General features: G+C 45.8%; 1 protein-coding gene across 1 annotated transcript in view; it reads left to right on the forward strand.

The window, feature by feature from the left end:
• LOC121232871 (cAMP-specific 3',5'-cyclic phosphodiesterase 4D-like) overlaps positions 1-15,418 on the forward strand; it is a 294,635-nt gene that overhangs the window by 70,650 nt on the left and 208,567 nt on the right. Inside the window, exon 3 of the mRNA XM_041121360.1 lies at positions 12,151-12,187. Coding sequence (XP_040977294.1) covers positions 12,151-12,187 — 37 coding nt within the window. The remainder of the gene's footprint in view (positions 1-12,150; positions 12,188-15,418) is intronic.

Below are 15,418 nucleotides of genomic sequence, written 5' to 3' on the forward strand. Positions count from 1 at the left end.
GCCTCTTCCTCCTGTTCCCGTGATGACCCTGGTTCATCTTCCTCCTTCGCTAAGCGAACTGATTTTTTTGTATTTTTCTTCTTCTGTACAGGGGCAACTGATACTGGTGCAGGTTGGTCCGCTGGCTCAGTTGCAGTACCGCTTGCCGGATTTTGGGTAACTGCAGTGTCTGTCACTGGGGCCGGAAGGGCTGCAGTCCCTGTTGCCGGGGTTTGGGTAGCTGCAGTGCCCGTCGCCAGGGCTGGGGGGACCGCAGTGCCTGTCACCGGAGTTTGGGTGGACGCAGTGCCCGTCACCAAGGTTTGGGTGACCACAGTGTTCGTCGTGTTGTTGTTGGATCCAGAGACCTTCTCGTCCCCTTGAGGGTATTGAGTGGTGTTGAACAGGGCTCGATAGGCATGGGCCAGGCCCCAGCACGTTGCAGAGATTTGTATCTCTCTGGAGCTGCCAGGGTGACAGCATACCTTTTCCAAATATTTTACTAGTTCTTCCGGATTCTGCACTTGTCCAGGGGTGAAGTTCCAAAACACTGGAGGTGCCCACTGTTCTAGGTACCTGCCCATACTACCCCACACACCCTGCCACTCATAATTATCCAGCCTCGGGGCAGATCTCTGGGTGATCTTCTTAAATAGTTGTTTAACCTTAAACAAGAGCTGAACCACATTCAGGAGCATGCTAATTCCTAGCACTAGGGCTAGGACCGTGCTGGTCTCAACATCCCAAGGGTATTCAAATTTTTCAACATTCTCAAACACCATTGTAACTGGACTGAAGGAGAAAGGAGAGGGGAAGAAAGGTACCCCACCCATAGATTGGCTTTCCAAGGAGGAAAGGTAAATGGTATAATTATTAATAGTTTCCCACAGATGGCTCCCAAAGTACAGAGGTGACAACAATGCTGAGTGCAAATACCGGATTAATCCCACAACCGATGGCTTTATCATACCATAAACCAGTGTTACACAATACGTCAAAGCAAAAACCTTAATCCACTTCCCATGAATGACAAGCAGCAGCACAGGGACTACATACAGCAAGAGAGGTGATACATAACAGAACTTTAAAAACCAGAGCAACAACTCTAAGAACACATAAATCAACATAGTGACCAGCGACTATTAGACCAATATAATGAATGCTTGTAACAAATTTGTTTTAACAAGCTCTGGTCAGGTTTGTTGTTATCTCAACCCTTTGTGCCCCTCGTTGGGCGCCAAAAAGGACTGTTGTGGTTTAACCGCAGCCAGTAACTAAGCACCACGCAGCCACTCACTCACTCCCCCCCCACCCAGTGGGATGGGGGAGAAAAATCGGGAAAAGATGTTGTATTGGGTTTGTGTGGCAAGGTTTTCGTAGCAGCAGGGGGGGGGGTTACAGGGGTGGCTTCTGTAAGAAGCTGCTGGAAGCTTCCCCTGTGTTAGAGAGTTCCAATACCAGCCGGCTCCAAGACGGACCCGCCGCCAGCCAAGGCTGAGCCAATCAGCGATAGTGGTAACGCCTCTGTGATAACATTTTTAAGAAGGGAAAAAAAGTTGGGACAGACGGAAAACGGCAGCCGGAGAGAGGAGTGAGAACATGTAAGAGAAACAACCCCGCAGACACCAAGGGTGGTGAAGAAGGAGAGGGAGGAGATGCTCCAGGCACCAGAGCAGAGATTCCCCTGCAGCCCGTGGTGAAGACCGTGGTGAGGCAGGCTGTCCCCCTGCAGTCCATGGAGGTCCACGGTGGAGCAGATATCCACTTGCAGCCCATGGAGGACCCCACGCCGGAGCAGGTGGGTTCCCAAAGGAGGCTGTGACCCCGTGGGAACCCCGCGCTGGAGCAGGCTCCTGGCAGGACCTGCGGATCTGTGGAGACAGGAGCCCACGGAGCAGGTTTTCTGGCAGGACTGGTGACCCTGCGGGGGACCCACGCTGGAGTAGTGTGCTCCTGAAGGACTGCACACCGTGGAAGGGACCCACGCTGGAGCCCTTTGTGAAGAACTGCAGCCCATGGGAAGGACCCACGTTGGAGAAGTTCATGGAGGACTGTCTCCCGTGGGAGGGACCCCACGCTGGAACAGGAGAAGAGTGTGAGGAGTCCTCCCCCTGAGGAGGATGAAGCGGCAGAAAATAACGTGTGATGAACTGACCGTAAACCCCATTCCCCGTCCCCCTGTGCCGCTGGGGGGGGGTTGGTAGAGAATCCAGGAGTGAAGTTGTGCCCGGGAAGAAGGGAGGGGTGGGGGGAAGGTGTTCTGAGATTTGGTTTTCTTTCTCATTACCCTACTCTGGTTGATTTGTAATAAAGTGAGTTAATTTTCCCCAAGCTGAGTCTGTTTTGCCCATGACGGTAATTGGTGAGTTATCTCTCCTCTCCTTATCTCGACCCACAAGCTCTTTGTTATATTTTCTCTCCCCTGTCCAGCTGAGGAGGGGGAGTGATAGAATGGCTTTGGTGGGCACCTGGCATCCAGCCAGGGTCAACCCACCACAGAAGTAAAACTCATGGGTTGAGATAAGAATGGTTTAATAGAACAGAAAAGAAGAAACTAATAATGATAATGATAACACTAACAAAATGACAACAGTAATAATAAAAGGATTGGAATATGCAAATGATGCACAGTGCAATTGCTCAGCACCTGCCGATCGATGCCCAGTTAGTCCCCAAGCGGTGATCCCCCCCACTCCACTCCCCCCAGTTCCTATACTAGATGTGACATCACATGGTATGGAATACCGCGCTGGCCACTTTGGGTCAGCTGCCCTGGCTGTGTCCTGTGCCAACTTCTTGTGCCCCTCCAGCCTTCTTGCTGGCTGGGCATCAGAAGCTGAAAAATCCTTGACTTTAGACTAAACGCTACTTAGCAACAACTGAATACATCAGTGTTACCAACATTCTTCTCATACCTAACTCAAAAACATAGCACTGTACCAGCTACTAGGAAGACAATTAACTCTATCCCAGCTGAAACCAGGACAGTGACATATGTCGGGCATTCAAAGTGTTTGCCACTGATAGATGTTTCTGGCGCTAGAAAGCATTAGGTCTCCTCTGTCTGGCTTATTTACACGTAGAAGCAATTTAATATTTTTGTTCTTTGTCCAATGCTGCTGCTACTTACAAAACTTTTCCTCTTCAGGATTCAGCTCCTTCATCATTTCCAAATGTGAGAATTAAAGTAGATCACTAAAAAATGGGTTGTATATTGATTTCAGATACAGTTTCTGTGCTTAATCCGATGCCTCAGAAAACACACTCATTTCTAAGAATTTGCTCAACCCTTTGTTTGCTTTTTGCCTAAACAACCTTAGTAACAGATAAAGTGTGTAGGTGTGAGAAAGACTGGCAAACAATTTACTTGAGGCTTTAGGCTCTTATATCTTTGCAGAAGTCAGTTGGATGACTGAAGCAGGATTCCTTGTTCTACATAGCTGCATCTCTTTAAAGTGTCAACACAGAAGAAAAAAATGGAGAGCCTAACTAAAAAAAAAAGTTTTACTATTTGCATATAAAGGGAAGAAATGAACAGATTTTACTGAGGAACAGGTAAGTCAACTGTCACAGCAGATAATACTGTTTCACAGAATTTGAAGACAAAGAACATAATTTTTCTGGAAATGACCTAGTGTACATATTCACACTATGGTTGTTTAAGTGGAGAACAGGAGAGAAAAGGGAAAAGATGGATTTGGCTCATCTTCTGCTGAAGCCTTTGCTATATGATTTCTCTATGACTTGTTTTTCCACTGTGTGCATAACTATAACTCATTAAGTAATCCTGATCAGAGATTATAGTCTTTTTCTTTTGTAATTTATTACCAAAGGACATGACATACACTTTTGCTGTGGATACATACTTGCCAATATCTAAATATCGGCATGACTATAACAAGTAATAAAGTTCTCTCTCTTTGATCAGTCAGGATCCAAAAAGGAAGAGGCCTGATCCTTCCATTGCCCTGGAAAGCTCTATTAGATGTCAGTGATACCATCCTTAATTTCCCCATAAAAGTCATCAATTTTCCTAGCTCTTTGCTTTGTCAAGAGTGCAGAAAAATCTCTTCCACTGCTAACAGGAGGGCCATGAAGGGAATTTTCCTCCCTGGCTGCCTGAGGAAACCATTGTTATCAGGATGATTCATTAAATTAGTCTTGAGATGCTTTCTGAGTAACTGAAGGAAAAAAAATAAAGGTCTAGGGCATTTCCTGATCTTTTCATGACCCAACAAAAACATGAAGAGGTACTAAACCCAGCTGGTCATTAACTTACCTGTTAACACCCTGGGCTGATTCATCATGTCTATAAAAACCTGATTGGATTTGGCATCATTAGACAATTAAAGCCTCCAAGTTACTTCCGTGGTGCCATGTTTCTTCTGGTTTGGTATGAGCATCAGGCTTACACACTTTCCAGCCAGGCTAGGACTGTGTTTTCACTTGAAGCAATGCCTTATTCCAAACACTCCTGCAAAGACCTTGTTAAAGGTACAGACTTCTTCCACAGGGCCTGTAAAAATCCATTTATCTATTTCAAATAACAGGAATAAAAGAGATGATGATAAAAACAGCTACACAGATATTAAGCATTATGATCATTTTGAATATTGGGGAGTTTTGTTTCATCCTTACACACTCTCTGGTTGTACTTACTGCTTTTTTTTATTAGGTTATTGCAATACCTGCAAAAAGATTACTGTTTTGTGGACAGCATATAAATGATAAGAATTATTTTGTAGCAATTCAAATGCTACAATTCAATTCAGTGTACTTGTATTTACAAGGCTGTATTTTTTGGAAACCATTTCAAGTGGCAGCTTGTCAGGTTGCACCTGCGTGGTATGGGGACTCACCATGGCCCTTCAGCAACCATCACAGCCCCATGAGCATTTCACAGGAGAACAGACAGTTATGCATGCTTCAGTCTCCCAGCTGTTTCTTGCGGTGGTTGTCCGGTGTTCCTTTAACATAAGTGGTGACTACACAAGGTACTTCGTGCATATCTTTAATAGTTTATTCATGAGTGGGAATTGCTTCGCAACATAAGCCAATTTCTCTGTACAAGTTTTTCAGTACAGAAGCGAAGGAACCCCTCTTTCCCTTTGTTGTGGTTTAAGCCCAGCTGGTAACAAAGCACCACGCAGCTGCTCACTCGCTCCACACCGCCCCCCCCCCCCCGGCCACTGTGGGATGAGGAGAAAATATAAAGAAAGGCTCATGGGTCGAGATAAGGACTGGGAGGGATCACTCACCACTTATGGTCACGGGCAAAAGACAGGCTCAACTTGGGGAAGAAACAAAAAGCAATTTAATTTACTACAAATCAAATCAAAACAAGGATAATGAGAAGTAAAACCAAACCTTAGAACACCTTCCCCCCACCCCTCCCTCCTTCCCGCCTCAGCTCCACTCCCGGTTCTCTCTACCTCCTCCCCCCGGTGGCGCAGGGGAACAGGGGATGGGGGTTGGGGTCACCTCACCACACCTTGTCTCTGCCGCTCCTTCCTCCTCAGGAGGACTCATCACACTCGTCCCCTGCTCCAGCATGGGGTCCCTCCCACGGGAGACAGTCCTTCACAAACTTCTCCAAAGTGAGTCCTTTCTGCGGGCTGCAGTTCCTCACAAACTTCCCTGGCGTGGGTCCTTTCCGCGGGCTGATCTTCAGTCACAAACTGCTCCAGCGCGGGCTTTCCCATGGAGTCACGGCCATCTTCGGGAGCCTCCACTCCCCTCCATGGGCTGCAGGGGGACAGCCTGCCGTCTCACCACGGGCTGCAGGGGCATCACTTCCTCAGGCGCCGCGCCGCGCCCCTGCCCCTCCATATCTGCATAGATGCTCCTCTCACATTCCAGTCCCCCTACTCACTTCCGGTTCCCCTTCTTAAATCTGTTCTCCCAGAGGTGCTACCACTGTCACTGATTGGGTCGGCCTGGGCCAGAGGCGGGTCCGACTTGGAGCCGGGGGAGCTTCGAGCAGCTTCTCACAGGAGCCGGCCCTGCAGCCCCTCCCCCGCTACCAAAGAAACCGTGCCACACAAACCCATAACACCCTTTCTCCCTTCTCCACTACAGCGCGTCATCCTGGCACCTCGCCCATATGTTACCCAGTGGGGTGTGGGTGAGGTTGCCACAAGCAACCGCACACACTCGGTTACACCCCCTATAGTTACAGAAGTGAGAGTCAGTTTGAAAGTTTTATGTAGGGAACACCGTTCGGAAGATCTCGCGATGTCACGGAAAGGTAGAAGGCTAGTCGTCGCCTCCCTATGACATATCAGTAATCCCACCTACTGTTGTTAGTATAAAAGGAATTAACTGCGCAATAAAGGACGGAGTTGGCACTCACACCATGTGTGTTATCTGTCTCTTCCCTGGTCCAGGCCGACCAGTGATCTAATCGCGGCACCTTGATATGTAGCACTGCTACATAGTGGTGACCCCGACGTGATCGGCCGCACAGGCGACGATGAGGCTTGCGCAAGCGATTAAGGTATTAAAGGTGTTAGCTTATGAGGTGGGTGCCCGCGGTTCGATTAGGAGGGGCCCCACGGGCGAATGCATCCAATGGATGCTGCGCCGGGGGGACATTGAGTTTCCTAGATAAGTTTTGAGCCCCCCAAATTGGGGAGAGATTCGGGAGTCCTTGCTCCGATCCGAGCGCGGAGCTGCTGAACGATCGCAGAGTTGGGGGAAGGTGGAGCAGGTGGTCGCGGCGGGACGGGAGGCTGAGGCGTGCTGGTTGGCGGCGCGAGCTGCTGCGTCTGCGGGTGCAGCGCCGCCTCGGGAGCAGCGGGGACAGTGCCCTCGGGGACAGCGGGGACAGTGCCCTCGGGAACAGCGGGTCGGACTCAGACGGAGCGGGCGGCCGTGGAGCGGGGCTCGCAAAGTGGTCCGTCCTTAATTGCGGACATGGGCACGGAGGGTGCGGCAGAGACGGAGGTTTTTCCTGCAGAGGCGGCACCAGCGGGACCTGATGCGCCCCCCCCCCCCAGTATCCGTGAGAGGAGTTACGGCGGGTGGTTCGGCAGCTCATGGGGGAGGGACGGTTTGCAACGCCTCAGGCACAGGCACAGGGCATACGCGGGCGTGACTTTACGGCACTTGCAACAACTGCCTTGGCCGCACTTGGGCGTGTCGCGGCCATGGATAGAGCGGACCCCCCTTGCGTGAAAGTTCCGCAGGGGATTGCCGAGAGGTCTACTGCCTTTTTAGATCGGCTTCAGCTTGCTGTGTAGGCGGCAAACCTCCCGGAGGCGGCTAAAGAGGCGATTGTGCTTGAATGTGCTAGGGCTCAAGCTAACCCACAGAGCGCAGCGCTTGTCTCTCATTTGCCAGCCGGTTCGTCCCTAGGTAACGTGATACGCCATGTACTGGAGAGAGAGCAACACCGGGAAGCGCGTCCGATAGTGGCGGCCTTGCAACAAGTTTTGCAGGCGGGTACAGCCTGATACTGCTTTTGAGGAGGCAGTCTGTAAGCAGGCCGCTAACGAGCAGCATTCTGATTCCGATAATAATTCTTTTGTATCAGGCAGGGTGGACTCTGAAAAAGAGCCGGATTTATATCCCTCATTATCTCCACCGCTGCCTCCCACGGCCTCTGCGCGGCCGGGACCGCTGCGGTGCCGCCGCCGTCCCCCACCCCCCCACCCCAATCGCCTGGTACTCCCTCTCCAGGGTCTGCAGAATTTACAATGGAACCTGGCTTTGCTGCACTGCCTGTATCTCATTCTCCTACTAATCCATGACGATTCACTTAATAATTTGGGAAAAAATACACATAGTTTGATGCAACGCTGTCGAGGAAGAGCTCTACAGCAAGGAGATACCATGTTTACTTTTCCTGTTGTATGCACACCTGCCTCAAGAAATGCAAGAACCTCAAGAGTTAGAGTTCTTAGGATCAGTCATCATGAATCCCTGTGTGATGTTTAATTACATCTATAACACCACTCGAAAGGGTCAGAATGTAAATGCTATTTTGCCTGTATATAGAAATGCTACAGCTTGGTGTAACTATATCTATTCCAGAATATCACGCTCTTTTTTCTATTCCAGCTGCTTTACCTACGCGGATGTTTTTAATTTGTGGGAATAGAGCGTGGGAGAGGAATTCCATTGAAACTTAACAGGAGGCCATGTAGCCTCGGACAACTTACATTACTAACACCCGATATCAATATGATTCACAGTAAAAGGCTCACGATAACTGACACAGGTTTAACTGGATGGCTAACAGGTTTGGGAATTACGGGATGGTTGAAAGATTTGCTTATGCATGGCTTAGTTATTTTAATTGTAATATTAGCAGTTGTAATGATTGTACCACGTATCATAAAATAGTTGAACGTATGATTGCAAAAGCATTTCATGTAACTTGGCTTGCATAAAAATAATTGGAAAAAAAAAAAGAGAGAGACAGAGGAAGAGACAGGAAAAAAAAATTAAATTAATGAAAACAAATGGCTGGAGAGGGGGAAGAGAGATGCGGTTGCGGAACACACAGACATGGCAGCTGAAGAGTGAGAACTTCTAAGAGAAATAACCCTGCAGACACCAAGGTCAGTGCAGAAGGAGGGGGAGGAGATGCTCCAGGCGCCGGAGCAGAGATTCCCCTGCAGCCCGTGGGGAAGACCATGGTGAGACGGGTCGTTCCCCTGCGGTCTATGGAGGTCCACACTGGAGCAGTGTGCTCCTGAAGGACTGCATGCTGTGGAGGGGACCCATGCTGAAGATCTTCGTGGAGGACTGTCTCCTGTGGGAGAGATCCCACGCTGGAACAGGGGAAGAGTGTGATGAGTGCTGCCACTGAGGAGGATGAAGTGACAGAGACAATGTGTGATGAACTAATCGCAAAACCTCATTTCCCGTTCCCCTGTCCAGCTGTGGAGGAGAGAGTGATAGGATAGCTATGGTAGGTAACTGGTGTCCAGCCAGGGTCAACCCATCACATAGACAAAATGCATTGTAAAATAGAATGAAATTACATTGCAATTGGGAATTTCAAAAACAAGGGCTCTGTGTAACACTTTTACAAGGGAATGAAAGTGTATGTGATTGGAATTAGGTGAAGGTGCATTTGCTACTAGTATTGCAGGAGAGACCTAAGACCTTGCACAGATATTACAAGATCAAATGGGAAATATACGAAATTAGCAGAATAAGGTGTTTTTCAAAGAATTGTCTAATACTGTTGAATGCTTAAATCCAAAAACATGATTTGAAGGTTTAAATTTGTGTATCTGAATTTATATTGCTATTGGAGAATTATTAATCATTTGTGTGTTTGCAGCAATCAGAATCACCTGAGGAGCAGTACGAGGATTGCGTCAGTTCGAAGCTAGAGTCCTCGCTGCCTTCCTCGTGAATCTGATGTTCCTAAACAAAAAAGGGGGCGATGTGGGAGCAGCTCGGAACACCTGGCATTTGTTTTCAAGAGTGACCATTAGAATTTGTCGTGCTGCATGTTTGCCAAGCCTTGAAGAACTAGTTTGACAAGGTCAGGTTGGAGGATGGCCTTGTGTAGGCCTGGGAAGATGTGGCTGAAGACAGTCACGAGTATGTCTATGGAATGTTTTTATCTTTAACTGTTCTGAGGACTGGCAAACATCCCAGCTGGGTCAGATATGCCCTCCTGTGCTAGTAGTATTGGCTGTGAGTCGTTAGTACTTTCTGGATCTTTGTTGAAACATATATAAGTTGGATTCTTTTGTGAAATAAAGGGAATCTTGCACGGGGAAAAAAAAAAAAAAAGAAAAAAAGAAAAAAGAAAAAAAAAAAAGGGCAAATTGTGGGAGATTTCATAGAAAATGGGGGAACATTTCTTTGAGCCTGATTATTTAGAGTTAGCATAAGTAGCCCGCAGTCAACATGAGTGGACCGGAGTACGCTCCCTTTAAGCCACTACAGTATTTGCATGTTACCGTAGACACCTATAGTAAATATATTCTCACTACAGCGCACAGGAAGCAGAATAGCTTGGCGGTTGTACAACACTGGCGTGCTTGCATAGCCCAACTGGGGATTCCACGACAGATCAAGACGAATAATGGTACAGCTTATACTGCGGAAAAGGTGAAACGATTTTGTGCAATCTGGGATATAGCCCTTGTACATGGCATTCCTTATAACAGCACCGGGCAGGCCATTGTAGAACGCCCTGCTAGATCGTCTTAGGGAGGGGGACCAGGCGGAGCCCTCCTGCTTACGGGATAATTCACCTGTTCTCCGTACACAGCATCTCCTGTTAACTGCGTTAACTTCATTAAATCAGACAATTCGGGGGGACCTGGACCAGATGACGGCGCAACGACATTTTACGAGTATGGAAGAGAAAGGCCCCTACCCACTGGTACGTGTGCGTGATCCCCAGACACGCCAATGGGACGGACCGTTTGAGCTGCGTTGCCTCAGGCAGGGGTACGCCTGTGTACAGACACCTGAAGGGCTACTGAAATGGGTCCCTAGTCGCATGGTTCGTCCTGTCTTAACCTTATAGTGTTTGAGTGTTTTTCTTTACAGATTGCTGTTATCCTTTCCTGGCTTGTGACGTCTTGGGTATCTGCTACAAATTTCTGACGCTGGAGAAATTAATAAACAAGATAACAGAACTGCAGAAGCAAGAAGACGCTGCAAGACCTTTATAGCAATTAAGAAAACTGTCATTTCGGCTTAGAACATTTAGCTGCGGGATGGGGACTTAGGAGTTGGTTTGTATCTTTGTTAAAAATCGGGGTTTCTTTTATTCTTGTGTATTTTATTAGGTATAATGTTGCTTTTACTGTGTTTAATTAATTGTGTTCATATATCTTGTAGGTCACCTTAGCCAACATAACAGGTCAAGATTCTCTGTGCACTGCAACCACATCACAAAGCCCGTGAACCAATAGACAGGATGGCTATGACTCGTGCGGCACGCCTGGCCAGGGACCGCATGTGCCATAGGCTCCCTATGTTTCAACTGAGGCGAATTTTGGCACCCGCTGGCCACGCGTGCTAAAATCTGTTCCTCTGCAAATGTACAAATACCGGGATTTTCCGAAGAGCATCGGGCTGGTGTACGGCAAGGCCATCGTTGCCTCTGTGGGGACGCCCACGTAAAGCTGGCACCTACCGATTGCTGGGCTGAGTTCGCGGATGGTGGTGACTAGATCTGCTAATGCTCTTCTAATAGAAAAAGGGAGGGGGAATTGTTGTGGGAACATATTTAGCTAATGGTCACAAGAGCATTCCAGACGCCTTTAGAAGGCCTTGAACAGAATAAACAAGAAGACAAAAATAAGAAAGATACCAATTAGAAAAACGCAGGTGCGCATTCCACGATAAAGAGAACTTGGCACAAACAACCTCAATTCAGCAGTTTATCTTGACCAATTAGACTGAGATAAGTCTCGTATGTTTAGTTAGTATGACCAATTATATTTTATGTTTATGCGCGTGTGCAGTGTTGATGCAGCCAATCATTGAGTGCAACTGGACGCGTGGACAGTGCATGAATAGTGTGTGTAACCAATGGGAGCTAGTTGGACATGAGGAGGGGGAGATGTAGGGTACACCATTCGGAAGATCTCGCGATGTCACGGAAAGGTAGAAGGCTAGTCGTCGCCTCCCTATGACATATCAGTAATCCCACCTACTGTTGTTAGTATAAAAGGAATTAACTGCGCAATAAAGGACGGAGTTGGCACTCACACCATGTGTGTTATCTGTCTCTTCCCTGGTCCAGGCCGACCAGTGATCTAATCGCGGCACCTTGATATGTAGCACTGCTACAGTTTTACTAGGTTTTTATTAATCTGTGATGCACTGCCCAGTCATCTGCAGTTTCTCGCCCATCCAGTGCTCACAAACTTGCTGGTAACCCTTAATGTGATCAATTTTGGTATTTTCACTTCCATCCTTTGCGATGAAATCTCTGCATATCTGTCCTGTGCAGTCACTTGTCCAACAAGCAGCGAAGAAACAAGCTGGCTTTTTTAAAATATCAATAATTAAGTTGATATTTGCTTTTCAAAGAATCTGTAAAGCATTGGTAGTAAATAACTGTTGAAGAATAAAACTGGAGTTTCCTACAGTGCATTGTAAAACCTAATTTTCTTTCTGTTAAAGCAGTAGCAGTGAGATAAGTTTTCAGTAATATCTAACTTACAACTCTGCTCACTTTTTCAGACATGGAGATGACTTGATTGTGACACCATTTGCTCAGGTAAGCGCAATTTTGCCATATTTCTCTCACAATCTTGCAATTTAAAGGCCAAATGGCCAAGCCAGTTATTTTCCATTGTTAATATTATGAGATATATTTGCTTGAAACAGGAAAAAAACTGTCTTAAACAGAAAGTCATAAACCTCCCACTCTGTTATCTATACCTCTATTTTTAAAGCTTTTTGATTATCTGAAAAGTTGATGTGCAACAACATGATAAACACCTTTGATCTCTTTTCAAATACTGTAGCAGACAGTCATGATGAAGACAAATCTGCTCTCTGTTATTCTACTGCTTTTTATAATTACAATTTCTCCTTATGAACATCTTTTATGCATTCAATACAAGGTAATTTTTATATGCAAGATAAGTTTTACTCAAAATACTTGTTTCTTTACAAAACCATATCTATGTTTGATTTTTCCATTCAGATTCTGTTTTATAAAACATTAACTCAAAATACTGTAGAGTTTAGATCAAAACTCCACAATTCTTAGCAATAGAGCTGTCTTGTCATGTATGAAAAGTTAACACTGATATTCCTTGAACCCATGATGATAGGTTTTACCCTGTAATGGATAGGAATGAAAATTAATTCAGTGTAACTACAGGGGAAAAAATAAATCTGGAAGTCATATGTGATTGAAGGTGAATGGAAAGAGAAAGGTTGTGATAGCATATTTCCATATATTCTGTATGGCATGTCTAAATATTTTGATGGTTTTAATATTTTGTACCAGCCGTGGAAACTGGTTTGCTGCTAGGTGACTGTAAGAGTGAGATTTGGTAAATAATTATTAGAAATCTTATACTAACACTATGATTGAAACAATAGACAAAAGTATAGCCAAGCAATTAACTAGTAGAGGTAGTTACTCATAAGTTTGGCAGTTCTTGGCTCCTATGACTAGATGTACCTGTACGCTAGATGAGAACAATGTTGAAACTGACCATATGTGATTGAAGCTGCGTTAAGCTTCAAGATCAAAGAACAAGGACAAGAATAAAGACTTCAAGGACAGCCAACAAGAACTTCAAATGGGTCGGTGGTCGCAAAAGCAGCCCTTCGACTCAAATGGATCCTTCATTGCACATGGTCGGATGTAGGCAGTACTAATCAGTTATAAACATTTTTATGTATATGTATACTAATCTGTTGAATATGCAATTAGTTATTCTATATAACCTGTTTGTGCTAAAGCTGTGGCCTGCACGCTAGGTGGAACTATCCCCCGTGCATCCAGCACTGCAATAAAGAATGCCTGCTTTCTAAAACTCCAAAACGAGTCTTAGAGAGTTTCTTTGACCGGCTTTTTGGTATCAGTTGAGTCACACAGCAGTCTCAAATAAGAATAAGGTGTCCAACTTAAGTCTGAATATGCAGGTTGGTTGCTTTGGTCTAATGCTCAGCTGTTAAAACAATATTCATTTAATAGGTTATTATATATTTAATTATAATGTAAATGAACAGATACAGTATTTATAAGACACTGGCTCATCAAATCCTTAATATGAAGAATACCTTCATCTTTTACTAGCAGAAAAAAGATTAAGCCTGGGCCTTTTCTAAGAATACTTTAAGATCTCTCAAACAGTAAATATACTTCAACAATAATGAAAGAGAAGAAATTACAGGAAAAACAAGAGGAAAAAAAAAGTAAAATCACTTCTGGTTTTAGTTCCTCAGTGTCACGACCCGGACTGGACAGACCAGGGAGTTAATTCGAAATTCCCTCGGGCTAAATTAAGGTGAAATGACACCAAATGATCAGTTAAAGATTTTATTCATGGCAGAAGCAAACAGAACTGGGGAGGCGTGGTAGTAGGTGGCAGGGTTTCTCACAACAGGAATTGGCATAAGACTACTTCTGTAAACTGTGTAACCACATACATCGATTCAGGGAATAAGGAGGTCCCTCCCGTTGAGTCACGAGGTTCAGAGCAGACCCCCTTGCTTTCCAGACTCCTCCTCAGAGAAGGGCCCAGGGGTGGCTGGATCTACTCTTAGTCTCAGACTTGGTCAACGGTTTATATCTTGAAACGGATGAGGTGTAGGGATTGTGGAAAAGGAAAAGGAAAGAGAGAAGAAGACAGAGAGAGAAAAAGGAAGAGAGAAATATTTCACTGGTCCTGGGTCCAGTGTTGGTTCAGTCAGCCGAGGGGTCCAGTCCCGGTGGGCTTGCGCACCCGGGGCTTCAGTTTGTGTCCTTTTATCATCCTTGCCCCTCCTTCGGGCAGGCACCCAAACTCATCAGGCTAATGAGCAGTTTGTGAGCCTTTGGGGTCCTTTGTGGAGTAACTTCTCCTTCCCTGCAGACATGGCCATTGTTTGATCTTTGTATCAGAACAGCTTATCAGAACAGGGAGCTGCACACCCTCCCCCTCCTGTTGCTGATGCCTGAGCTGATGGGCTTTTCACCTTGGCTCCTTGCTGTGCAGGGTTTGTCTTTAAGCAGAACTTGCCCCACCACAATGTTTGAGACATTAACTCTTTCAGTCTCTCACACTCAGGAAACATAAAAAGCCTAACTCTCAAGCACAGAAAAAATACAAATTGTATGGCAGTCAAATGATCCAATAATATTTACTATAGTTGAGTTCATGTTCATCATCATCTGAATTTTTATAACAAATTATGCCACATAGATAAGACAGGTTATAGTATGCCTAGTAAACCAGCAAATATTACACCACATTTATGGATTTTTTTTTTCCTGGGACAAAACACGCTATTTGTTTCAAGGGCATTTTGGTATTCTCATTGGCGTAGATGGACATGCTTCAGCAATTAGAGCAGGAGTAGTTGAATGTTAATGCTACTTGCACCAAGGTGCTGTAATTGTTTATTTGAGTGCTTTTACTATTTCAGTGCAAAACCCTGTTAGCAGTGGTTTAAATCAACCTGTTTTCATTTACATTGAACAGGAGAAAGAGTACTCACAGGGTGAGTTATCACGTTACATTCCCCAACACAAGGGGAATTGAGATGCGGTTGAGAGAGAGTGCCTAACAGAGGGGAAGTGACATCTAATTAGATTCTTATCTAAAAATTATTTGAATATTCAAAAGCCTATCTCCCAGTCAGGCCTGCTCACATACTACATCTGCAGCTAAGCTCAGGGCCCATCCCTCTGAGTTACATTAGCAGTATTAGGACCTCACTCAGGACTTCAGAAATTGGACCCCATGTACCAGTACAATGTCTACACATCATACAAACCACCCTTTTA

The sequence above is a fragment of the Aquila chrysaetos genome (assembly GCF_900496995.4).
Source record: "Aquila chrysaetos chrysaetos chromosome W unlocalized genomic scaffold, bAquChr1.4 W_unloc_1, whole genome shotgun sequence".
NCBI lineage: Eukaryota > Metazoa > Chordata > Aves > Accipitriformes > Accipitridae > Aquila > Aquila chrysaetos.